The sequence below is a fragment of the Miniopterus natalensis genome, chromosome 2 (genome assembly GCF_054644295.1).
Source record: "Miniopterus natalensis isolate mMinNat1 chromosome 2, mMinNat1.hap1, whole genome shotgun sequence".
In the NCBI taxonomy this organism is placed as follows: Eukaryota; Metazoa; Chordata; class Mammalia; order Chiroptera; family Miniopteridae; genus Miniopterus; species Miniopterus natalensis.
The window spans coordinates 155124860-155146808 of NC_142082.1; the positions used below are offsets into that span (position 1 = coordinate 155124860).

Here is a 21949-nt window from a genome sequence, read left to right on the forward strand (position 1 = left end):
TCATGTATATTGCTCACAGTTCCTGACTCTAAGCAAATATGTAACCTCTCTGGACCTCAGTTCCCTTGTGTATAAAAAAGGTGATAATATCTATTACATGGGATTATTTTGGAAGTAGACATGACGGAATATTCAGCACCTTGCACAGAAAAGGAATTCACTCTCATTGATGGGAAGGGGAGAGAAAATGCAAAGTAGTGATTATTATTATCATTATTATTATTATTATTATTATTATTCAGAACTTCTTTGTCAGTCAGATGACTAATAAAGGGTGTGGGGGGATTATAGTGGCTCATCACTGGATACCTTGTGCCTAAAACAGCATTTGATATTTAATTTACATTCAGTAAATACTGGATGATAGAATGGATGAATCATAGACACTATGAGGTTGTAAATCCAGTCACTTTGCTTTACAGAAAAGGAAATCCGGGCTCACAGAGGTGATATTTTATCCAGTTTAGAAACAGAATAATGACAGTATAGGAGACCAAGAGTGAGTTTGCCTCCCCTGGGGACATTTGGCAAATACTGGAGACGTTTTTATTGTCACGACTGGGGAGAGGGAGTGACTGGTTTCTAGTGGGTAGAGGCTGGGCATGCAGCTAAAGGTCCTACAATGTACAGGACAGCCCCCACAACTAAGACTAATTTGGCCCAAAATGCCAATGGTGCTGATGTTGAGAAACCCTGGTCTACATTATACTGAAACTACACAATCATTTATTGACTGCCTGCTAGGTGGAAGCACTATTTTGATATTTGGAAGAAAACAAAGATGGTTAACTAAGAGTTTTCAGTCCTGAGCAGAATAATATTAACTCAATCACTGGGACATTGACATCTCTCATGCAGTTGTTTTCATCATGTGTATACATCTGTGACAACTGGTTTTGTGTAGTGTTTAAATTATTAACATCTATAGGTGACCATGGTTAAATCTCACAATAAGTTTAAAGGGCTGCAACCTTTAATCTAAGCACAAGTAAGAAAAAAACACCTAAAAATTTACTTATACTTCCTAAACACAATATTCTTCTTAGCCAGCACTTACTGGGTCGCTAGGCTATTCAGAAAAATGTAATAAGCCTATTGTTTATGAAGAAATGAAGGAGGGCCCGGCTGGGCATGGCTCAGCTGTTGAGCATCGACCTAGGATCCAGGGGATCGCGGTTCGATTCCTGGTCCAGGCACATGCCCGGCTTGTGGGCTCGATCCCGAGTCGGGGGCCTGCTGTAGGCAGCCGATCAATGACGACTCTCATCACTGATGTTTCTCTCTCTCTCTTTCCCTCTCCCTTCCTCTTTTTGAAATCAATAAAGATATATTTTAAAAAAAGGAAGGAGGCACCATCCAAAGGAAATTAGACTATTTCATATGCTGAAGATTCTGTAGTCTAATTATAGAGACACACATGCATAAATTGCAAGCTATTTAAGAATAGCACCATTTTTTGTGACCTGTAGAAAACACCTAGGAAGTAGAACAATGACATTAGATGTAATATTGATTTAGATTTTATTTTGTAATGTACTATTTTGAGTGTTCTGAGATCCCAGTTTCCACAGTGGGGAGGGGGTTCCCCACACATAAACAAGCAATTCTTGGACACCAGCTGGGTGTCCTAAAGTTCAGTCAGTTCTGGTACAACGCACGCAGAGATAGCATCAGATCCCACAGGTGAAGGATTCAGTCCTATAAGGCTCCTCCCCACCTGCTCCACCTCAGGCACCGGTCGCAAGTCCAGGTTCTCACCTGTGCTTCTGACCCACCAGCTACAAACTGGAGGTCCCCGTCACCTCCTCCTTGGATTTGATGAATTTTCTAGAATGGCTCACCGAACTCAGAGAAACACTTTAGTTACTAGATTATTGGTTTATTTAAAAGGCTATAACTCACACACAGCAAGATGGAAGAGATGTATAGGCAAGGTATGGGGAAAGGGCTCAGAGCTTCCATCTTCTTTCTGGGGGCATCATTCTTCCCAATCTCCGCATGCTCGCCAACCGCACCCTGTCTTCTTGAGGTTTTATGGAAGCTTCATTATATAGTTATGATTGATTAAATCATTGGCCCTTGGTGAACAAGTCGGCCTCCTGCCCCTCCCCTCTCCCGGGAGGTCAGGGGGTGGGACTGAAAGTTCCAGCCCTGCACTCATCGCCTCCATCCTCAGGTTCCCTAGGGGCATTCCGCAGTCATCTGTTTAATATTGCAGAAGGCACCTTTCTCTCTCTCACCACCTAGGAAATTGCAAGGGCTTTAGCGGCTCTGTGCTAGACGGGGGGGACAAAGGCCAAATTGATATTTGTTACTGTAATTCATAATATCACAGATACTAAAGTGAATCGGGGTCTGGAAATGGACCCTTATTCAACCTGGAGATTCCAACAGTATTGCTTTATAGAATTCAGGATTTGTTTTGGAGAAATGCACAATGCTAGAAAGTGTGGACAAAATATGGAACAGAGTAATTACGAATTAGATAGTAAAGACATTTCTGATTTCATTGGGTAATGCATTACAGTCAGGTTCTCTCCCTATAACATCAGTTTCTGTGGGCCACACGTGTAATTAGGTGACATGAGGGGAAGGAAAACAGACATACGTTTTTGCCTTTAATACTTCGCACAGTTGTCCGCTGCCGGCACACTCATCGCCTGTTTGCCACAGATCTTTTACTCGCATCACCTTTTGGTGCAGGAGAGTTCACAGCTATATCTATGGGGGAGGAAGTAATTTTGTCATATTTTGAATATAATAGCGGAGCCTCAGCAAATAGTTCTTCCAGGGTGGTGGAAAGAATTCTAAATCAGGTATCACAGTTTCTGACCTGCTGCTTTCTACACCTTCTTTCTTTGAATATTACTAACGCAGTGACTTTCGATGAAACGAGAGAGATTTGAGTAGTTCAAAATAATTTTATTTGTTAAAGATTTTTATATTGCCTTTTTAAAGACCACTTGCTTATTTGTTTGTAGATAGGCAAAACTTCCACCAGATGGCAGTAAACACTTATTTCCTAAGTATACAATAGGCTTCGGATTTAATTAATTAGTTAAAAACTTAGTATTCAAGAACCTGTACATTGGCCTAGACTCTTATCAATATTAGGGCTCTAGTTTTAAATATCCCTATACTTAGCTAAAGGTCAGGGTTCGTATGTGTATGTATGTATATGTATATATAATAAACACAGTAGAACATACATATGCAATCCTATATATACAAATAAATATTTATATACCAAATATTATATATTATATATCAAATAAACATTATGTATCAAAATATGAATTGTGCCTGGAACATGTAAGCGTTTAGTAAATGTTATTTTTCTCTTTTCGGCTTAATCAGAATAATGGATTGGCTCTGAAACACCAGGAACTGGGAAGAGGAATATACATATATAAGCATTTGAAAATACACACATGATGGTTTAATGACTTTAATGTCAAATATTATAATAATAGATTAAAACACATTTCATCATTAAAAAGTAACATCTTCCTTGTGAACGTAAAAGCTTTCAGTCTGTTTCTTGCTATTGTGTTAGATGGAAGTTGCAGTTCATTTGACTGTGGTACAGTCATGACTTTCACTGCCAAGGTGTTTATATTCCCTCTCTCTCTCTCTCTCTGCCACTTTTCTATTCTGACTTATCGTAGTTTCTGTGTGACTTCTTTTTGGTGCTCTTTGGCCATTTAAGTGAGAGCTCCCTTCAAAGGTTGGTAGTGGGTATTTGTTCTTTTTTCCCGTTGTCACTCACACCCGTGGCTTCAGTGTCCATGAATTTGATCTCAGGTGTCCCACTGCCACGGTAACTCAGTATGTGTACTTAAGATTGAATTGTTTCCCTGCAAAACAGTGGCTTCTCTTAGTTCAGGGTCACAAACTTGAGAGTCACGATGAACGGATTTCTCTCAGTTTGCACGCTCCGAGTCTCCTGACTCTCTCAGACCTCCTGCACCGTGCTCTGCTCCCATGCAGCACCGTATTTGTGTCGGCGCCGTGCCACCTCTGACTCCAGCCGCTGCCCTTGTTTACTTTGCCTCTTTCATCCTCTGTCTCATCCTCGGTCTCCATCTCCTACCAACCAAGGCCAGCTGAGGATTTTTAATGTCTTGTTTCTACAAAAGTTTCCCCAAGGATATTCAAAATTGTTCTGAAGGTGCAGACCGTTAGCCTATGGCGTCAAGTCCCCGCTGGTCGGCACCGACCTCCTTCCCGCCTTGGGTCACTGCACCCTCTTTGCGGAGGCGGGAAGGAAGCCCTGAGCTACGGGGACCCCCGGGTGTGGCCTGGGAGCCTTCAGACCGGTGCGCTTCCCCGTAACCCTGCCACGGCCAGCGGGGAGATTCTTGAACGGAGCTCTTCACCTGAGGTGCCCCAGGCGCCTCCTCTGTACAGTGGGGTTAACACTCACTTCTGATAGGATAATTATAAGGGGAAAGGGTTAACCTTTAAAAGCATATAAAAAGTATTGTGTAAGTGACATTTATGGGTCTTCTCTGAGCAAGTCTCATTTTCTCATCTACGTGGGACTCACTCCCCTGCACTGCCGGTTTGTTTCACTCCTTTTTTCCTTCTCTGCCAGTTATAATTCTGCTCATCCTTCAAGGCTTATCTCAAGGGCCACCTTCTTCATGAATTTATTCTTTTTAAAAAAATTGACTTAAGAGAGAGGAAGAGAGAGAGAGCAAGCGAGTGCGTGCATGCAAGAGAGAGAGTGAGAGTGAGAGAAACCTCGATCAGTTGCCTCCAGCATGTGCCCCGAATGGGGTTCGAACCCGCAACCTGAGTATGTGCCCTGAGCCAGAATTGAACCCGCCACATTTTGGTGTATGGGACGGTGCTCCAACCAACTGAGCCACACCAGTGGCCGGGGCCATGAATTTATTCTTGAATAAACTTGCCCACCTCAGATTCCTCCCCCTCGTGACCTATATTATTTATAAATTACTCATTTCTGTCTTGTATCTCTTGCCACATTGTTTTGTTTTAGGCTAACTGTATTTATGCCTTGTTTCTCCTCCTGTATTACAAAGTCTTGTGGTCAGCGACCATATTCTCTGTCTCTGCTAAGATACCCTCTGCACAGTGCTTTGCCCATTACAGATGCTCTATTAATATTTATTGAATAAATGATTGAATAGCATATTAGATCTTTCTCTCCAATGCCAGATTTATAATTTAGTTTTCACATAAGGAAATATTTTCTTTGAAGTCCTAAAAGATTCAGGAATCTCCATATGACCCTGTCTTTTATTGTTTTTTCTAGAAATAGATATTTTTCAATTTATCTTTAGTCTACTTGTGTTAATAATTACTGCTCTTATTATATTTAGAAAAAGAAATCAACAGTATAATTAAAACATATATTGAAGCATATATTTATTTGGCCTTTAGTTAATACTGGTGAATTTATCTAGCCCGAGATTTCTTTGGGTGGCTTCCCTTCCTTCTCTTCTTCCTCCTCAGCCTCCTCCCCATCCTCGCTATTATTATCCCTTTAATAAGATCACTGAAGCCACAACTCTGGGTTAATTATTAAAAGAACACATTGCAGCCTGAGGGACAACACACGTGCAGAACCCATCCTCCTCGTTGGAGTGACCGTGCACTCCACAGTCCAAGCCTGCAGACACACACTCTGTTCATTTGTTTCAATAGTCCTCATATAGTGCTCCTCTTTTGTTGAGGTTTCTTTTCTTGTGTGTATAGCATGTGGAGCATGATCTTGACTTATTGTGAAGACTTTCCTTTGCTGTGTTTTTAAAAACTGGTGTCTGAGTTATTAGTGGCAGATTTTGTGGTGTATAAAATGAGCTCTCTTGAATGCTTCCCCAGAGGAGGGGGGATGGTCAGCTCCCACTTGCTTGATGTCAACTGTTCTTCTATAAATAAAGCCCATACACTTGGCATTTTAGCTCTGGTCTCCTGCAACTAGGGTTTGAAGGTAATGTTTTAAATTGTAATATTTACGAATGGTTTCTTTCTTAGCTTCTTTTCATATTAGTTAAGAGTACAGTAGTGAACTGAATTAAAGATCAGTGGCCTTGCTAATGTGCTTTTAATAGCTGTTCAAACTAGTTTTGTTTTGTTTTTTAGCTTAATCCTGATTATCGAGATGCTCAAAGTGAAGGAAAAAATGTGGTGAGTAGAATTGTTTAGCCCCCCAAGAAATCCCAAACGTATTGTTTATGTTTTATATGAACAAATTGAAAAGTTAATAGCATATTTCAAGACTAGGGTCTCTGAGGAAGATTCTCTGAGTAGAGGCTGTGGATCAAAGATAAAAGGTAAAAGGGAATCATACGGCGTAGATAATAAGATGTCCAGTAGCGGGTGTTTAGGGAGATTTCTAGCAACTTGAAGGCCATTTATGATTGAACGCTGAAGGCAACTAGCATCTGGAAGATATGGTGGGTCTAAGTTTAGTTTTCAGAAGTGAATAGAAATTAGGCAGGAGAAATGTAACTCTGGCATGATACTAAAATAGGACAGTCTTTTTTCTAAATAATCTGTGTTCTGCTTCAGGGGGACATTGAAACATCAAACAAGTAGACGACTGATTTTTCTGATATTCTGAAGTGTGCTACTCAAAGGGCATCATATCAAAACTTCAAATTGCACAATTGAATAGAATTTCTGAGCTCATCTCCTTTCAGCTACATACTCTGGCGACACTGCTAATAATTCTGGGCTGAGCTGAGTGCGAGGATATAGAATATGAAGGTTTATGGAGCAGCATAAAGAATAAAATAAGCAGTAATCCGTGATGAAGTTCACTCTTTGTGCTAATTAAGCTTTTACTTAGACTTGATAGATTTTTTCCTTTTAATTCTTGAATACAATTTCTTTATTCACCTCTAAAAGTGAGAAAGAACACTCTCTTTGTCTGAGCAATACTTTAATTGCATGTAACACAGGTGGGACTGCCTCTGCCGTAGAAGTTTATGACCGGATGTCATCTGTCATTTTAGAGACACTTCTAACTGGAGGCATTTTATTCTGTTCCTTTTCTCTCCAAAATCCCTAGCTTGAAAGTAAATAAAACTGAGAATATGGAACAATAAAGCTAACAATATGGCTCCTCATTTTATAGGCCATTTACCACCTAGCAATAATTATATTTCTGAGTAAAAAAGAAAACAAAGGAGCAGTTAGAGTTTCACCTATGAAAAATGAAACCAATTTCCCAAAGCAGAATAGAATGCTCTCTCACTTCAGATCTGGGTTCCAGCAACACTGAGTTCACTGTGATCATGCTAATTATTTTCTTCTCTAATTTTCTCTATGTTGTCTGTTTAATATCCAGTTAATATTTTTCCTGTAATTTATCAACCTTTATCAAAATGTTGCCTTCCATTTCTGAAGTGTCGAAGGTTAATGCATGGTGCTGCTGAAATGAGGCGGTGTGTGTCAGAGCTCCCATTAAGACCCAAATTGCTGTATTTATTTTACAAAAGAGCCTATTATTTCCAATCTTACAAATGTATGGCATCCACAGGGACTTTGTAAATACTGGAGCTGTTTCAAGCTAGACTGGGAACCTGATAGTTTCTTCTCCTTGAAAGGCTGCATTTTTTTCACATGGCTCTTTGAAAGGTTTTTTTTTTTTTTTTGAAATAGCATCACCCATTTTCACATTACCTTATTTAGGTGGAATGTGATCTCATTTTTTCAAGGGAGTGTCTTTTGTCTATGCTGAGGAATAACCTCAGCAATACTGATGTTTTGGGCCAGATGATTCTTTGTTGTGGGGGGGCTCTCCTTTGCATTGTAGGATGTTTAGCAGCATCCATGGACTCTGTACTCCCTCAATGCCAGCAGTGGCTCCCCCGCCCCAAGCTGTGGCAACTATAAGTGTATCTGAAAATTGCCAAATGCTTCTTGGGGGCCAGACTTTCTTCCTCCTGAGAACCATCAGTCTTTGTGTATAAACATACACAAACAAAAATGTTCTAGGAACCATGGGACTTTGCTGAAATATACTTGAAAATTCTGCTCTGTAGAAATTTTGGGGGCATGGGTACTGGATTCTGAAAAAAGACCACCGAATTTCCTGAGTTTTACTGTATATTCATTAGTGCTAACATGATAAGGAAAAGAAAGAGGGGTCATATTAGGGATTAGTTTGAGAATAGCAGATTGTTAAGGATCCATGCCAAAAGAAGTGTCTGCAGCTTTAAATGGCAGGATTGGGTCTGTTACATAAAGTTAGCAGGAGGAACCCCTGAGGGTTGGAACAGAAACACAGATGCCTGCAGATCATTATGCGGCTGTGGCCTCACACAGGTCTGAATCAGCCCTGCAATCGCATACATTGTTTCTTACAGAATGTCTCTGGCTCCTAACATCAGAATTGCAACCTGATGTCTCTGCTAAAAATCCGATGACTCACAAATGAGTCAACAGAGAAGGTGTTACAGGAGGCCAACTGCTGTGCTGCCACCAGCAGCCCAGGACGGCAGGAGAAGCCAGGCAAGCCGTTAGTTTCCCCGGCTGGCTTCTCATAGGGGATTTTTGACTCGTATAACCTGTGAGGCTGTGTGCCTTTCCTTCCAAGTGAAAATGCTAGTTTTATAAGAGCCCAGCAGACTAGGTTAATATCCTGAGGCCCTGCATTCCCTAAATTGAGTGTTTTGGGTAGCTGGCTGATGTTAAATTTAACACCTGTCTAAGCTCTGCTGTACCTTAATGTATTTTTGTGATGGAAGAGGGAGGGCACTATGCTTCTGTAATTCTGTCTGGGGAACTAGTGTTTTTGTGTCTTTTTCTCCCTTAAAGATGTGGGTTTATATACAAAAGCCACAAGCACATAATTTTGAGCAGAACTGTCTTCGTGTTATAGAAATATAAGACTGATTTTCTTGGGTATTGAAGCTTGATCCATACACTTAAAACTTGTATAATTGTAACTCATTATTATTTAAAAATTTGAGGGGCTGGTTTGAATTTTACTGTCACACTGTTTATGAAAGGAGAGTTTAAGCAAATTAACAGAGTAAACGAGGTTAAAAGCAGAAAGTTTGAGAATGCAGCACTCCTTAAAAATTTCTAAATATGTTAAAAGCTCACTCACACAAACAATTATTAGGCTATTTATAAATGAAACAAATAAGTTTCATTTATAAACAATAGTTTCTAATAGGGGTACAATAGTACATTCCACTTATCCTATGTAATTAAAATTAAACCATAGAGCCCATCCAACGTGGTTATGATCCAGGAGATTGCAGTTTGATTCCTGGTCAGGGCACATGCCCTGGTGGAGGGCTTGATCCCCAGTAGGGGGCGTGCAGGAGGCAGCCAGTCAGTGACTCTCTCATCATTGATGTTTCTATCTCTCTCTCCCTCTCCTTTCCTCTCTCTGAAGTCAGTAAAGACATATTAAATAAATAAATAAATAAATAAATTAATAAAATTAAACCATAGATCTTAGTGAGTAATTCAGAGTGACGTTTTAAAATTAATCCCAAGAAGTGAGGTTTTTCTGTGTTTGGAAAGGTTTTTATTGTTCACTGTACAATAGGTCTCTGACTATTGTTGGTATCTCCACAGTGTCACGTTACCAAGTAGGATTGGGTGGGACGGCAATCTCTAGGAACCTGGATCTGCTTTCTTTTTATAAGTAATTCATTTTATTAGCATTTCAAAAGGGGAGTGCATACAGGTGGATCGACTCCTGCTAAATGAACTCATAAATGACTGATGTATGAACCATAATGCCAACTTTTAATTGCTAAATATATCTAAATCATTGGGTCAGTTAGTGCATTTTCTTTGAAGGAAAATCTATATCAAAAGCTAATTTATATTTAGAAGATTGGTGTGCAGGGGTTCAGGAAATTAGATGACACATATTCCTTTTAGGGATATGGATACCTTTAAGAAGATTGGAATACTAATTTGTTTCATCTATACTAGGCAATGGTGAGAGAACATTTTATCATGTCCCTAAAAGAGCTATATCTGTTACATTTCCTCTTTCCCCAAGTCCCTGGCAATCACGAATCTACTGTCGCTATGGACTTGCCTATTCTGGACAGTTCATATATGGACTCGTGCAATATGTGGCTTTTTGGGTTTGGCTTCTTTCACTTAGTATAATGTTTTCAAGGTTCATGTGTTGTATGTACAATGTATTTATACTACATTCCTTTTTTATGGAGAAATAATATTCCATTGTGCATATATCACATTTTGTCTATCCATTTATCACTTGATGGACATTTGGGCTTTTCCACTTTTTGGCTATTATAAATAATGCTGCTATGAACATTCATGTGCAAGTTTTTGTGTGGTACATGAGTGTTACGATTTCTTCACATCCTCACTGACAGTTGTTACTGTCTTTCTCTTTGATTATAGCCATCCTAATGTACTTAACTAATTAGTAATGATACTGAGCGTCTTTGCTTGTGCTTATTGGCCATTTTTATGTCTTCCATGGAGAAATGTGTATTTAAATCCTTTGCTCAATTTTTAATTGGGTTCTCTTTTATTATTGAGTTGTAAGTGTTCTTTATATGTTCTGGCTACAATTCTCTCATCAGATATATGATTTACAAATATTTTCTTTCATCCTCTGGATTTTTTAAATAGCTACTATTTTTTTTTAGAGTAGTTTTAGGTTCATAGCAAAACCCTGGCAGTTTCTCTGCCTGTTCACAGTTCAGAGGCGCTACCAGTTTGTGTGCCATTTGCAGAGGACACCAGAATGAAACTGCAAGGGTTTTCTGATGCAAGGAACATGATGTTCACAATCTTGGGATGGAAATGCAAGTGAATGTTTTGGAATGATCAAGTGTAATGTTTCATTGTCACAGCAGCCATTAAATAAATGCTTGTGGTCAGACTGCATTCACTTACCTTTTGAGCATTTCTTTCCTCTCCCACTTTCATTCAGCTTCCTGTGATGGTATAATGATTCTCTCTCTCTCTCTCTCTCTCATTTTAAAATTTCATTTGTTTCAATAAATATGTACAAATAATATGTTTATGTACTTAATTATCAAGCTTATATTACATTTCGGTTTCTTGTGCATCAAATTCTTCCATGGAGGATTGGGACTTGGAAAAGTTCAAATAAAAATACTTAATCATCAGTCTTCTGTGGTTGCCTACTTAGAATGATAAGGGTGTATGAGAAATATTGAAGGAGTTTCACATCATCATGAAGGCTTTTATTTGTGAAGATCTCACTTTACTTCGCTTTATATGCCATTATAGTATGCTCCTGATTCTAATGGAGCAGGCCAATGAATTGGATGGGAATGTTGCAGGCGATTCCTCTTCTCTCCAGGTTAATGTCCCAATTACGTTTTTGGATTCAGGCAGAAGCTCTGAAACACTGCTATGTTTACTCTTCGATTTATGAAATCGAGATGATTCAACACACTATTTCTTCTCTGTGTTTTAAATGTGGAATGGTCACAATTACTACTGTGTAAATAGGTTTACTAAGGGAAGGGAACATAACTATTGTGACTTCTAGTGCCTTGATAATTTGCCCTGATCAGCCACCCCTCCAGGAGTGTGTGTCTTATCACTGTTGATAATAATTACCTCAAAGTTTGTCATGTCTGACCTGCTATTTTTGGTTGAATGGAAATACATATAACTATAATCCGAGGAAGAAATAACATGCAAATTTAAACCATATCTCCCAATTAATTGGAGAGTTTAGTACATCACAAAAAAGTAAAAGTAAATAACCTTATATCTCCTCAACAGAGAGATGGAGATCTTCCAACTTCAAAGAAGAAACGCCAGGCAGGGGAGAAGATCATGTACACCTTGGTCTCAGTCCCACATGGAAATGACATTGCATCCCTTTTTGAACTGGATGCCACAACTCTTCAGAGAGCTGACTGCCTGGTTCCAAGGTAAGAAAATAAATTATGGTTAAATGACAATGTTTCTTTGAATAATTTTACTAGGTAAGAAATTAAAATCAGAATGTTTTAAAATTTTTGTGATGTAAATGGAGAGCACATAAGTGAAGAACAAGTGTATAAAAAAATCATGCCTCTTTTGTGAATAGGTTAACATAGTTTGCTTTATTTTCATAAATAATTAAAATGTGCAAGACCAAAGATTCTGAAAAATTCATAAGGATCATTTTTTGTTACTTGTATGGACTTTGGTTACTAAAATGAAAAATAATCTAGATGTTTTCTATTAATATTTATATAATTTACTTTTAGTATGTTGAATTACAGATTTCATCCATTCATTCATTCATTCAACAAATCTTTATTGAATATTGATTAAATTCTAGGCATTGCCCTTGGCATTGGAAAGACAACAATGAACAAACTGGTTATTTACTTATTTAAGTCGGGGAGAGAGGCAGTAGAAAACTGTAAAGCATAAAGTCACTTAATGAAAATGCTTTGAAGAAAAATTGCAGAGTTTGGAGAGAGTTCTTTTAGGTATGAGTGTTCAGAAATGGCCTCTGATGTAGGACATTTGAGAAACTATCTGAATGAATTCAGGAATTAGTTCTCTCTAAAAGGAGTGTTTCAAGCAGCAGGAACATGAAATGGAAAAATCTTGAAATTTACCAGGTGTGCTGAAGGACCAGCTTGGACACCAGTTGGACTTAAGTGAGCAAGAGGGAGGGGTAGGAGGAGGGGGATTGGTAATGTGGTAACCAGAACTTGCTGTAAGAAAATATTTTACATTGTTTTGCTTGTATTTGATTACTTTAATTAAGCTCCTTTGCCTACAACTGTCTGTCTTCCAACAAAAATACTATGATGCACTCTCTAGATCAGTGATTTTCAACCTTTTTCATCTAATGGCACACATAAACGAATTACTTAAATTCTGTGGCACACCAAAAAATATACTTTTTGCTGATCTGATAGAAAATAGGTATAATTTTGACTCATTCACACTGGATGGCTATTGTTGTGTTGGCTGTGGTCATTTTTCTATTTGACAGTCTAAGGAAAAAGAGGTCAGGTATTTCATATTTTAAAAATTCTTGGGGCACACCAGTTGAAAATTGCTGCTTTAAATGCATAGATGAGTCTTGTCCATATTATTAGGTCTAGTGGATGGCTCTAAATTGTCCTTGATAGAGCATTATTGTACTTGGCCTTGGTCAAATGACAGTGGTGAGGCTTAAGGTACTTACACAAAATATGGACATTGTTGTGTAGGTTACTTTCAGGGAGGGTAGAAAGTTGCTGAGAAACCCTCCTCCTTGAGCTTCCTGGGGTGTTTCACGGTTATTTTCATTCCTGAGAAATGTTGCCCAATCTTGGCTTCATGTGAGCTATGCCTCACTTCCCTGTTCTACCAGCCTGTAAAGAGAGCCCCTCTGAAGGTTTTACCTGATCCCAGTCTCCGGCCTTCTCTTCTGAGTATTGGGATCTTAATCAATCCTTACTATGACTTTCATCATTTTATATTGAAACTCAGAAAATGGAGTCCTCCTTGAGCTCTACCCAAGAATGTTTGCTTAAGGAAGTGATTAAAGGATCCCACTATAAAGTGCATAGACCCATGACAAATCCCTGAGACTTGCTTTATATGAGAGTGTTAATCTATCACTACTCAGACTTTTGAAGCCTTTTCAGTATAGAACAGAATTTTGTATTAACAGATTCATTTGTCATTAATTGTACTAAAGCTAATGAACATTTAATAATAACTACACTTATGATAAAACTCTTGAGCGCTTTCTAAGTGCTAAGCTCTGTGTCAAGTTCTCATTTAATCCTGGCAGCAACTTTTACAAATAAGGAACTAGAGACTTACTTACAGCAGTGCTTTTCAAGTTGACTCTAAATTGTAATCACCTGGGTAGCACTGGGAGTTCTTTGTGCTTTGCTTACACCAAGACCAATGAAATCAGTTTTGGGTGGGGAATGCAGGCTTTACTCTTTAAAATTGTTGCCTAGCTGTGCTACAGTGCCTTCATATTTTAGACATTTAGATTATATAGAGATCTTAATAGCCATATAGTTATGTGGCATAGGTCCTAAAGAGTTATTCATTTCCAAAATTCTTGCAAATAATAAAATTATACTCAAGTGTAATATCTTTAGTTTGGAACCCAGCAATCTAGGTTGACTCAATAAGCAAATATTGAACAAATATAGGAGTCAGAGTAGGGGAAACAGCCACAGGGCTTAATAAGATGTGGCCCCACTTTCCAGATGTTTAAAATACAATTGGGAGGACAAGTGAATCCAGATAACATTTCCTGTGTAATTCAATGCAGAAGATGATAAATGGTAAAACAGTTATTTAAAAATTTCAGATTATTTGGACAAGGGTTGGATCTGTGCTAGTTTAGATTTTTGAAAATCAGTCTTTATTTTATCTGCTTTTATGAATGAGCAGAACCATGATGTTGAATGAACCTCTTTCTCTGAGGCCGTTGGCATTTAATTTGATTTTCTTTTATTGGCCTTGATGCTTTCTGCCTCGTGTTGTATGACTTATTTATGTCTTATCTTTCCTACTAAATTCTCAGGAACTTGAAGGCAGAGAACTTACCACAATGGTATTCTTTTAATAGACACTTAACTCATATTTGTTAAAGAAATGATAATAAAAGACTCACTAGAAATGATATTTGAGATGGACGAAATTCTGGCTGTCTTTTCTCAGGCACTCTCACAATTCATGTGCAGTTGATTCTTAATATCCCAGTACCCCGACTTAGCAGCCACTGAGCCCTTGCTCCTAGGAGAAAAACAAATTAGGTTCCTGGGGGCCTCTGGTCACAGTTTTGGCAATCGGCGAATACATAAACTTGCTTTGTGTGTATTTCTGTTTAAAGACACTTCATTTAATCTATATTGTTGATTCATTAACACTGAACTCACAGCCATCAGCACTGTAACTCATGTTTGAATGAAGCTTATCTAACATGAGTATTTTCTCCTTAAGACATAGCACAGCCTTGCTCTAAGGAGTGGAAGACAGCACTTCAGCACAATGCTTGGGGACTGTTTTAAACAGTGAATTCACCAATAGAGAGAACATACATGTGAAAAACATGGCACTAAATAGACCACGGAATGGATCCTTGTTTACAATATGAGAGCAGAAACAAGAATGCAGAGCATCGCCTTGCTCAGTGTCACTGGGCATGTGCGTGGCGGGGGGGACTCAGATTTTTTGTCACTGCATGTGTCTGAGGATTGCCACGAAAGTGCCCTGAGTATTGACTTGGGAGTTCCAAATGTTAGTGAGTAGGTAGAGTCACAAGTGCGGAATCCATGAATAAAGAGATCAACTGGGTCTTCTTTTGCATGCCGATGATTAAACTACAGAAAGGACTGCTACCAGACAGAGGCTTTAACTGAGTTGGTTACTTGATCAGTGCTTCTCATGTTAACACCTATCAGAATTGCACGGAGAGACTGTTAAAATACTCGTTGCTGGGCTTCACCCTCCACATTTCCGAATCCGGGGACTGGGATGAGGCCTCAGAATTTGCATTTCTAACAAGTTGTCAGGTGATGCTGGTACTGCTGCTCCAGGGACCACACTTTGAGAACCACTGGTCCAGGTGAAAATACTGCATTCTTTGAAAGAGTCTATTAGTTCAGAAATTTTCCTTCAATCAGACTGATCAATATTTGAGTCAATTGCTAGTCTAAAATATTGCTAGTCTTCATATTATGTATGAAATTGTTAAATATGTTAATATGTAAGTGGGCTACTCTTTTACAATCTGTTTTATATTATTTTGCTTTTAGGAACTCCTATGTTCGGTTAAGACATTTATGTACCAACACCTGGGTAACCAGTACTAGTATCCCTATAGACACAGATGAAGAGAGGCCTGTTATGTTGAAGGTAAATGTTCCCAAAAGTGGTTTAATTTTCAGCCAGACGTTGTGTGAATAGGGTTGGGGGGTGACTGACATGTTCCTTTCAACCCGTCTTCACCGGTAGTAGAGGTGATTGCAGTTCTTTTCATCAGGCACGCGTGCCTGCCAGCTGCTTAGGCAGCTGAACTAAGTGGCTTGGCCTTAGCAGGGCTGTGAGATTGAGGAGGATGCTGCACGGATACCAAAGGGGTGGGAGCAGCGTGTAGAAAGGGGAGAAAATTCCAGGACTTGCATTTTCAGGAGGCAAAGGCAAGTGTGATAAGGGATACGTTTGGGGACGAGGCAGGACGTGGCCACGGACAACCTGTGTTCCTGCCGCCTGCCGCCTTTCGTAGAGGGTGATGTGGGTGGGAATTACATGCTTGGATTATCTCCTCCTGTTTTGTATTTCTTAAACTGTACTAAGATGTATTGGTATTTGAAGAATATTGCATGGTTATTTAAAAAGAAACAACTCATCTGAACGGAAAAAAACACAACATTGCAGATTGGAACTTGCCAAACGAAAGAAGATAAAGAAGCATTTGCCATTGTGTCCGTCCCGCTGTCTGAGGTGCGAGACTTAGATTTTGCCAACGATGCAAATAAAGTGCTGGCGATGACGGTGAAAAAGCTGGAAAACGGCACAATAACTCAGAATGAAAGGAGGTTAGTAACTTAAACGTGACTCTTAAATCATCAGGACTCAATGGTCCACTCCTGCGGTAAACCTCAGGTGAATGAAGAGCTCAGAAGGAATATTTAGAGTGTTCTCCACAGCAGCATCCCTGCTTGCAAATAAGCAGGTCTTGGGGAGTGGTTGAAAATGGGGATATTCAAATCTGGTGGAATATTTACTTTTTCCATTTTAGTTTGGCCTGAAAACAGTTGTTTTTAGTTACTCTCTGATCTTTCCTTTTAAATATTTTGTAAGAGATTTTCACAGTACCTTTTGCTGTACTTGATTTGATATTTTAGATTTCTAAAGGCCCCAAAAGAAGTTGTATTTTTTGTTGTTGTTGTTCTTACTTATTCAAGATCCATTTCTCTGCTCGGGTACCACAAAAGAAACAAGTATAGGGTGTCCCAACAATATATACACACACTTTGAATAATTATAAAGGCAGTGTTTATTAAAATACATTTCATTTTCAAAATGGAGTTATCAGCTGTTAAAGTGTGTATACATTTTTGGGGGCACTCTGTATGTACTACCAGAAAGCAACCTGCATAGAGTAGCTCTCTGCCCTTCTAACTCCTCAGAGAAACAGAATCCTTGATCCTTTAGTTCTGGTTTTGGAAATAAGTGAGAAAGTATGATATTGATAGCTGTCAATGATTTCGTCCCTGCTTTGGGTTGGCACTCTGTTAGGCACTGTGCATTGCATGTATTTTATCTAATCCTTCCAACAGCCCTGAGATGGGCATCGTTACCACTTTGTACGAAGGAAAACTGAAAGCCTAAGTAAACTGGGTAAGCTCACACTTAGCGGGGACTCAGTCAGCTGTGATTTTAAAGTACATGTGTCTCTCGTACACCAGAGCACGAGCATTCTCTGTGTTCTCTCCACGATGCTGTTACCTACCTTTACATTTGAACAAGAAAAAAAGATTAATTTCCCTGGCATTCACACATTGGGACTCTCATACACAGCTGGTGAGACGATAATTGGTATATGCGCTTTGGAAAATAGTTTTGATAGTGACTAGCAAAGTTAAGCAACACTCCTCTTATCAGTGGAATCATGTAGTATTTGTCCTGTGACTGGCTCATTTCTCTTATAATGTCCTTCAGGTTCACCCACGTTGTGACATGATTTCCTTATTTTTAAAGTTGAATAATATTCTATTGTATGTATATATGGCATTTTCTTTATCCATTCCTCCATCCACAAACATTTAGATTGTTTCCATATGTGGGCTATTGTAAATAATGCTGCAAAATAGTCCGACTCATAGAAACAGAGTAGAATGGTGGTTGTCAGGGGTTGGGGGCAGGGAGGGAGAAATGAGGAGTTTCTATTTAACTGGTATAAAGTTTCATTTACACGAGATGAATAAGTTCTAGAGATTGGCTGTGCAGCATCGTGGCTCTAGTTAACAATACTGTATTGCATACTTAAAAATGTATTGTCTCATTACCTCACACATACGCACAAAAAAAGTAGCAGACACTCCATGACTCACCAGTTCCATTCCTAGGCTGAACGTTTTTCAACATCTGTCCAGAAGATGCTCCTACTCATGTGTGCCAAGACACGTTTAACAATGTTCAGCCTTATTCTAAATAACCGCAAACTGAAAACCATCCAGTTGTCCATCACCGGTTGAGTAAGTGAGGCCCATTTGGGTAAATCCATACAATGGAACACAGTGTAGCAATGAAAATAAATGAGCTGCGTCTATGTCTGACAACAGGGATAAACCTCATAAACTTCGGAATCAGTGAGAACTAGACACAGATGCATTCACTGTAATATTATTTGTAAAGTTCAAAAACAAGCAAAACTAAACTCTTATTTGGGGTGCTTAGGAATTGGCAGAGCTATAAGGAAACGCAAGGAAATAATTGTCACACAAGTCAGGATGGTATTCACCATAGCGAGGGCTCTGGCAATGCTCCATTTCCTGTTCTAGCCGGTGGCTTTTTGGGGTTCGCATTGTAAGTATTCCATAAATAACCATGTATGTCTTATCAACTTTTAGAAATATATCTTACAATGCAAAGGGCAAAAAAGTCCACTTTGATTTCTCCCACCCCTATAATGGAAATACATCATAAGTATGCAAGCAAGTGGAATCGTTTTTTCTCAGCTTCCTCTGTTCTTACCTGTTTTCCCCTAACAAACCCGCATTTGAAAACAACTAATTGCCTACTTAATCATACCTCCATTCCTGTTGGGGGCAGTGGATGAAGGCCAGAAGCTGAAGCAACTGCTCCACTCTTCCACAGATAATGAAATACCAGAGCTAAATTGTGTCCAGTAATGGGATTCCGATGTGCAGATCGCACTTTTTATTTGCTTATCTATTAATGCTTCCTTTTGATGGATCCATTTCTTGGTCACTGTCACTCTCACATGTGCACAGGATTTTACTCGGCCTCACTTACACAGTCCCCCTTGCTAAGCATTACAGTGGTTCTGGAAGAGAAAACCAGATAAAGAGTGGGATTACGAGCCCCCCGCCGTGGCTGGCCGTAGCCCTGGGCGAGGTGCTCCTCTTCAGTTCCCGCTGGGCAGAGTCCTAACCTCCCGAGGTAATCCCACGGAAGGTGGAAGGCAGTGAACGAGGCTGGGCCAGAGATTAGGCATTTTTATTTCCCCTGTTTCCTTCCCCCCTGTTTTAGAGTGAAAAACATCACAGCAAAAAGAGGGTCTTGCCTGAGAAATACGAAGTTGCAATTATTGATCTTAATTTAGTCATTTCAGAAAAAGCCACCTTCCATCAAAATCCCCTCAAAGCTGCCTGTCAGTACAGTAGAGCTTATGGCGTAGTTGAATCCATTTATATGATTTTCTCGGGTTTAGAATTCAATATAAAATTCTTTCTGAAAGTACCTCACACTCTGACTCCCCCCCAGAACGAAGTTATTATTAGACATTCTTTCACTGGAGGAAGAATGATACAAGGCCAAGCGGCAGGTGTCAGAATACTGCAAATCTGTCTCAAATGCCTGTGTCCTTGGAACCCTCTCTCCTCGCTCCCCCTCTCCTCACCCCAGGGATGGACTCTGGAGGCACAGCTCCTGTGTTATGCTCCATGATCCTCAACCTCGGATATTTTTCAGTGGAATTTGCACAGCTGCACCAAGAGGGAAAATGGAGGGGGTTAATGATATTTATGGCTGGAAAAAGTGACAGATGCAGTCATAAACCAGAATTTCTGTACCATGTTTTCACCTCTGAGGGTGCAGAAAAAATATGGGGTTCCTCTGCAGCATTTATAGTTCAGTATGCATTTATTTCCCGTCTTACTGAACTGTCGGTTATGCCGGCCACTGGGCCATGGAGCATGTATCCGGCGGTGGCAATGCGGTGCTGAACAGCATAAGCCGTGGCCGTGTCCTCAGGCAGTTTCAGGGCTTATGGACTGGTCCTGGTGGTAGAAGCTTGGGATCTAGCACAGTATGTGATCCCCAGGCCAGCAGTCTCGATTCAGAGTTCATGTCTTCCTATAGCAGCATCACGCATGTCCCCTTAAATTTTATTTGCCTGATATTATCATCTCTGCACGAGTTATCTTTTGTTTAATATTTGACTAGATGCTTGTTTTTCAGTATCCATTTATTTCAGATTTCCTGGTCATTTTGTCTCTTTGAGCTGAAGAGAGATGGCTTTTTAAAATCGAATCTGATAGTCTTAATTTACTAAGGTTTGATTCCTAACATTTGATAAATAATGTGTTGGAATTATTTTGATATCTAATGATATCTTACTTTGTTTCTTCTTTGTTTAGTGTAGCTTTTTCTTTTACCTACATTTCTTTGTTTCCTGTTAGATGTTTATATTTTTCTCTCCATTTTTTCTTTTTCTCTACTGTTTAGAAGCCATAGCTCATATTTTTATTCTTTAGAGATTGCTGTATGTTCATAGAACATAACATTTTAACTATAGATGCATCCATTTTAACTATATATTCACTTCTTAAAATTGATTTTAGAGAGAGAGGAAAGGAGACAGAAGTAGGGAGGGACGGAGAAACATTGATGTGAGAGAGAAATATCAATCGGTTGCCTCCTGCACACACCCTGACCTGTGATCAAACCCACAACCTGGGTATGTGCTCCTGTCGGGAATTGGACGGAATCAGATCAGGATGGAACTGGCGACCTTTTGGTGCATGGATCATGCTCAACCAGCTGAGCCACACCAGCCAGGGCCTTAGCTATTCTTTCTTACAAAACTTTAAGATGCAGGATGGGGGCAAACGTAGGTTTACAGTTGTGAGTACACAAAACACAGAGTTTATTCTTGTATTACTATTAATTATTGTATTATTTCCCATATGAACAACTGTAAACCTGCGTTTGCCCCACCCTGTATTAGGTATTTCTTCCTTCCTTTCATGGGAGAAAGGTGCCTCAGAGCGCTTTACCTCACACTGCTATTCTGCCTCCCAGCTTTCTTGGAATAGTTGTCTAGAATCATTGTTCTGTTTTTATTCTTTTCATTTAAAATTTTTATTTTATTGTATTTGATAAATACAAAGGAATAAGCGTCATATAAATTATGTTGTATCACCTTTGTTTTACTGAAAAGTTTAGCTTCTAAAATTGTCTTTCAGTTATTAATTGTATTTAGTGACATGTTTGACCTCTCCCTCTGCTTGCTTTTGTTTCTCGCACCTCACTTCTCTCTGGTTTACTTTTCTTCTTGCTGAAATTCATGCTTTATTCAGTAAGGTAATAAATCTCATTAGTTTTTACCTGTATGAAAATGTCTTTATTTTACCTCTACTTTTAAGTGATACTTTATGTGTGGAATGTTAGATTGACAATTATTTTTCTTTAGTATTTTAAAGCTATAGTTTAATTATTTTCTTTTATCTTTGGTTGCCATTAAGAAATCTGCTGTCAATGGAATTGTTATTTTTTTATTGGCATTTTTTCCCTTTACTTTCTGGAAACTAGTTTTTTTCTCTGTTGTAAAAGTTCTATTTTTGTTTGTCCCATTTGACACTTAGGGAATACTTTTAACCTGAATATTATGTCTTTCATCAGTTCTGGAAAGTTTTCAGCCATTTTCCTTCAAATATTGCTTCTTTCTCTTTTCCTCTTGTCTATCTTTGTAACTCCTGTTAGATGCATGTTGGAGCCTCTTAATTCCTCCACCTGTCTCTTATCTTTCTTTTTATAATTTGCCTTTTAGAAGCTTTCAGTGCTGCTTTCTGGATTATTTTTTGATACTGTCTTATAAATCATTAATTTTTCTTGCTATGTGTATAGAACAGTTTTACCTTCATGGGTTAGATTTTATTTAAATGATTATAATTTTAGTGCTAGAGGTTATTTTGCACATTTGCCCGTTCTTTATTCATTTCTGCACTTTATTATATATGTTGTCATTTTTGCATATAATTGCTTTCTTTATCTCTTTGAG

At 39.0% G+C, this 21949-nt stretch overlaps 1 protein-coding gene across 1 annotated transcript in view; it reads left to right on the forward strand.

Annotated features, from left to right (window-relative positions):
• Positions 1-21949, forward strand: part of ITPR2 (inositol 1,4,5-trisphosphate receptor type 2) — a 404038-nt gene that overhangs the window by 104570 nt on the left and 277519 nt on the right. The window contains exons 10-13 of the mRNA XM_087814750.1: positions 6112-6156; positions 11743-11894; positions 15735-15834; positions 16357-16517. Of these exons, the coding sequence (XP_087670876.1) occupies positions 6112-6156; positions 11743-11894; positions 15735-15834; positions 16357-16517 (458 nt within the window). The remainder of the gene's footprint in view (positions 1-6111; positions 6157-11742; positions 11895-15734; positions 15835-16356; positions 16518-21949) is intronic.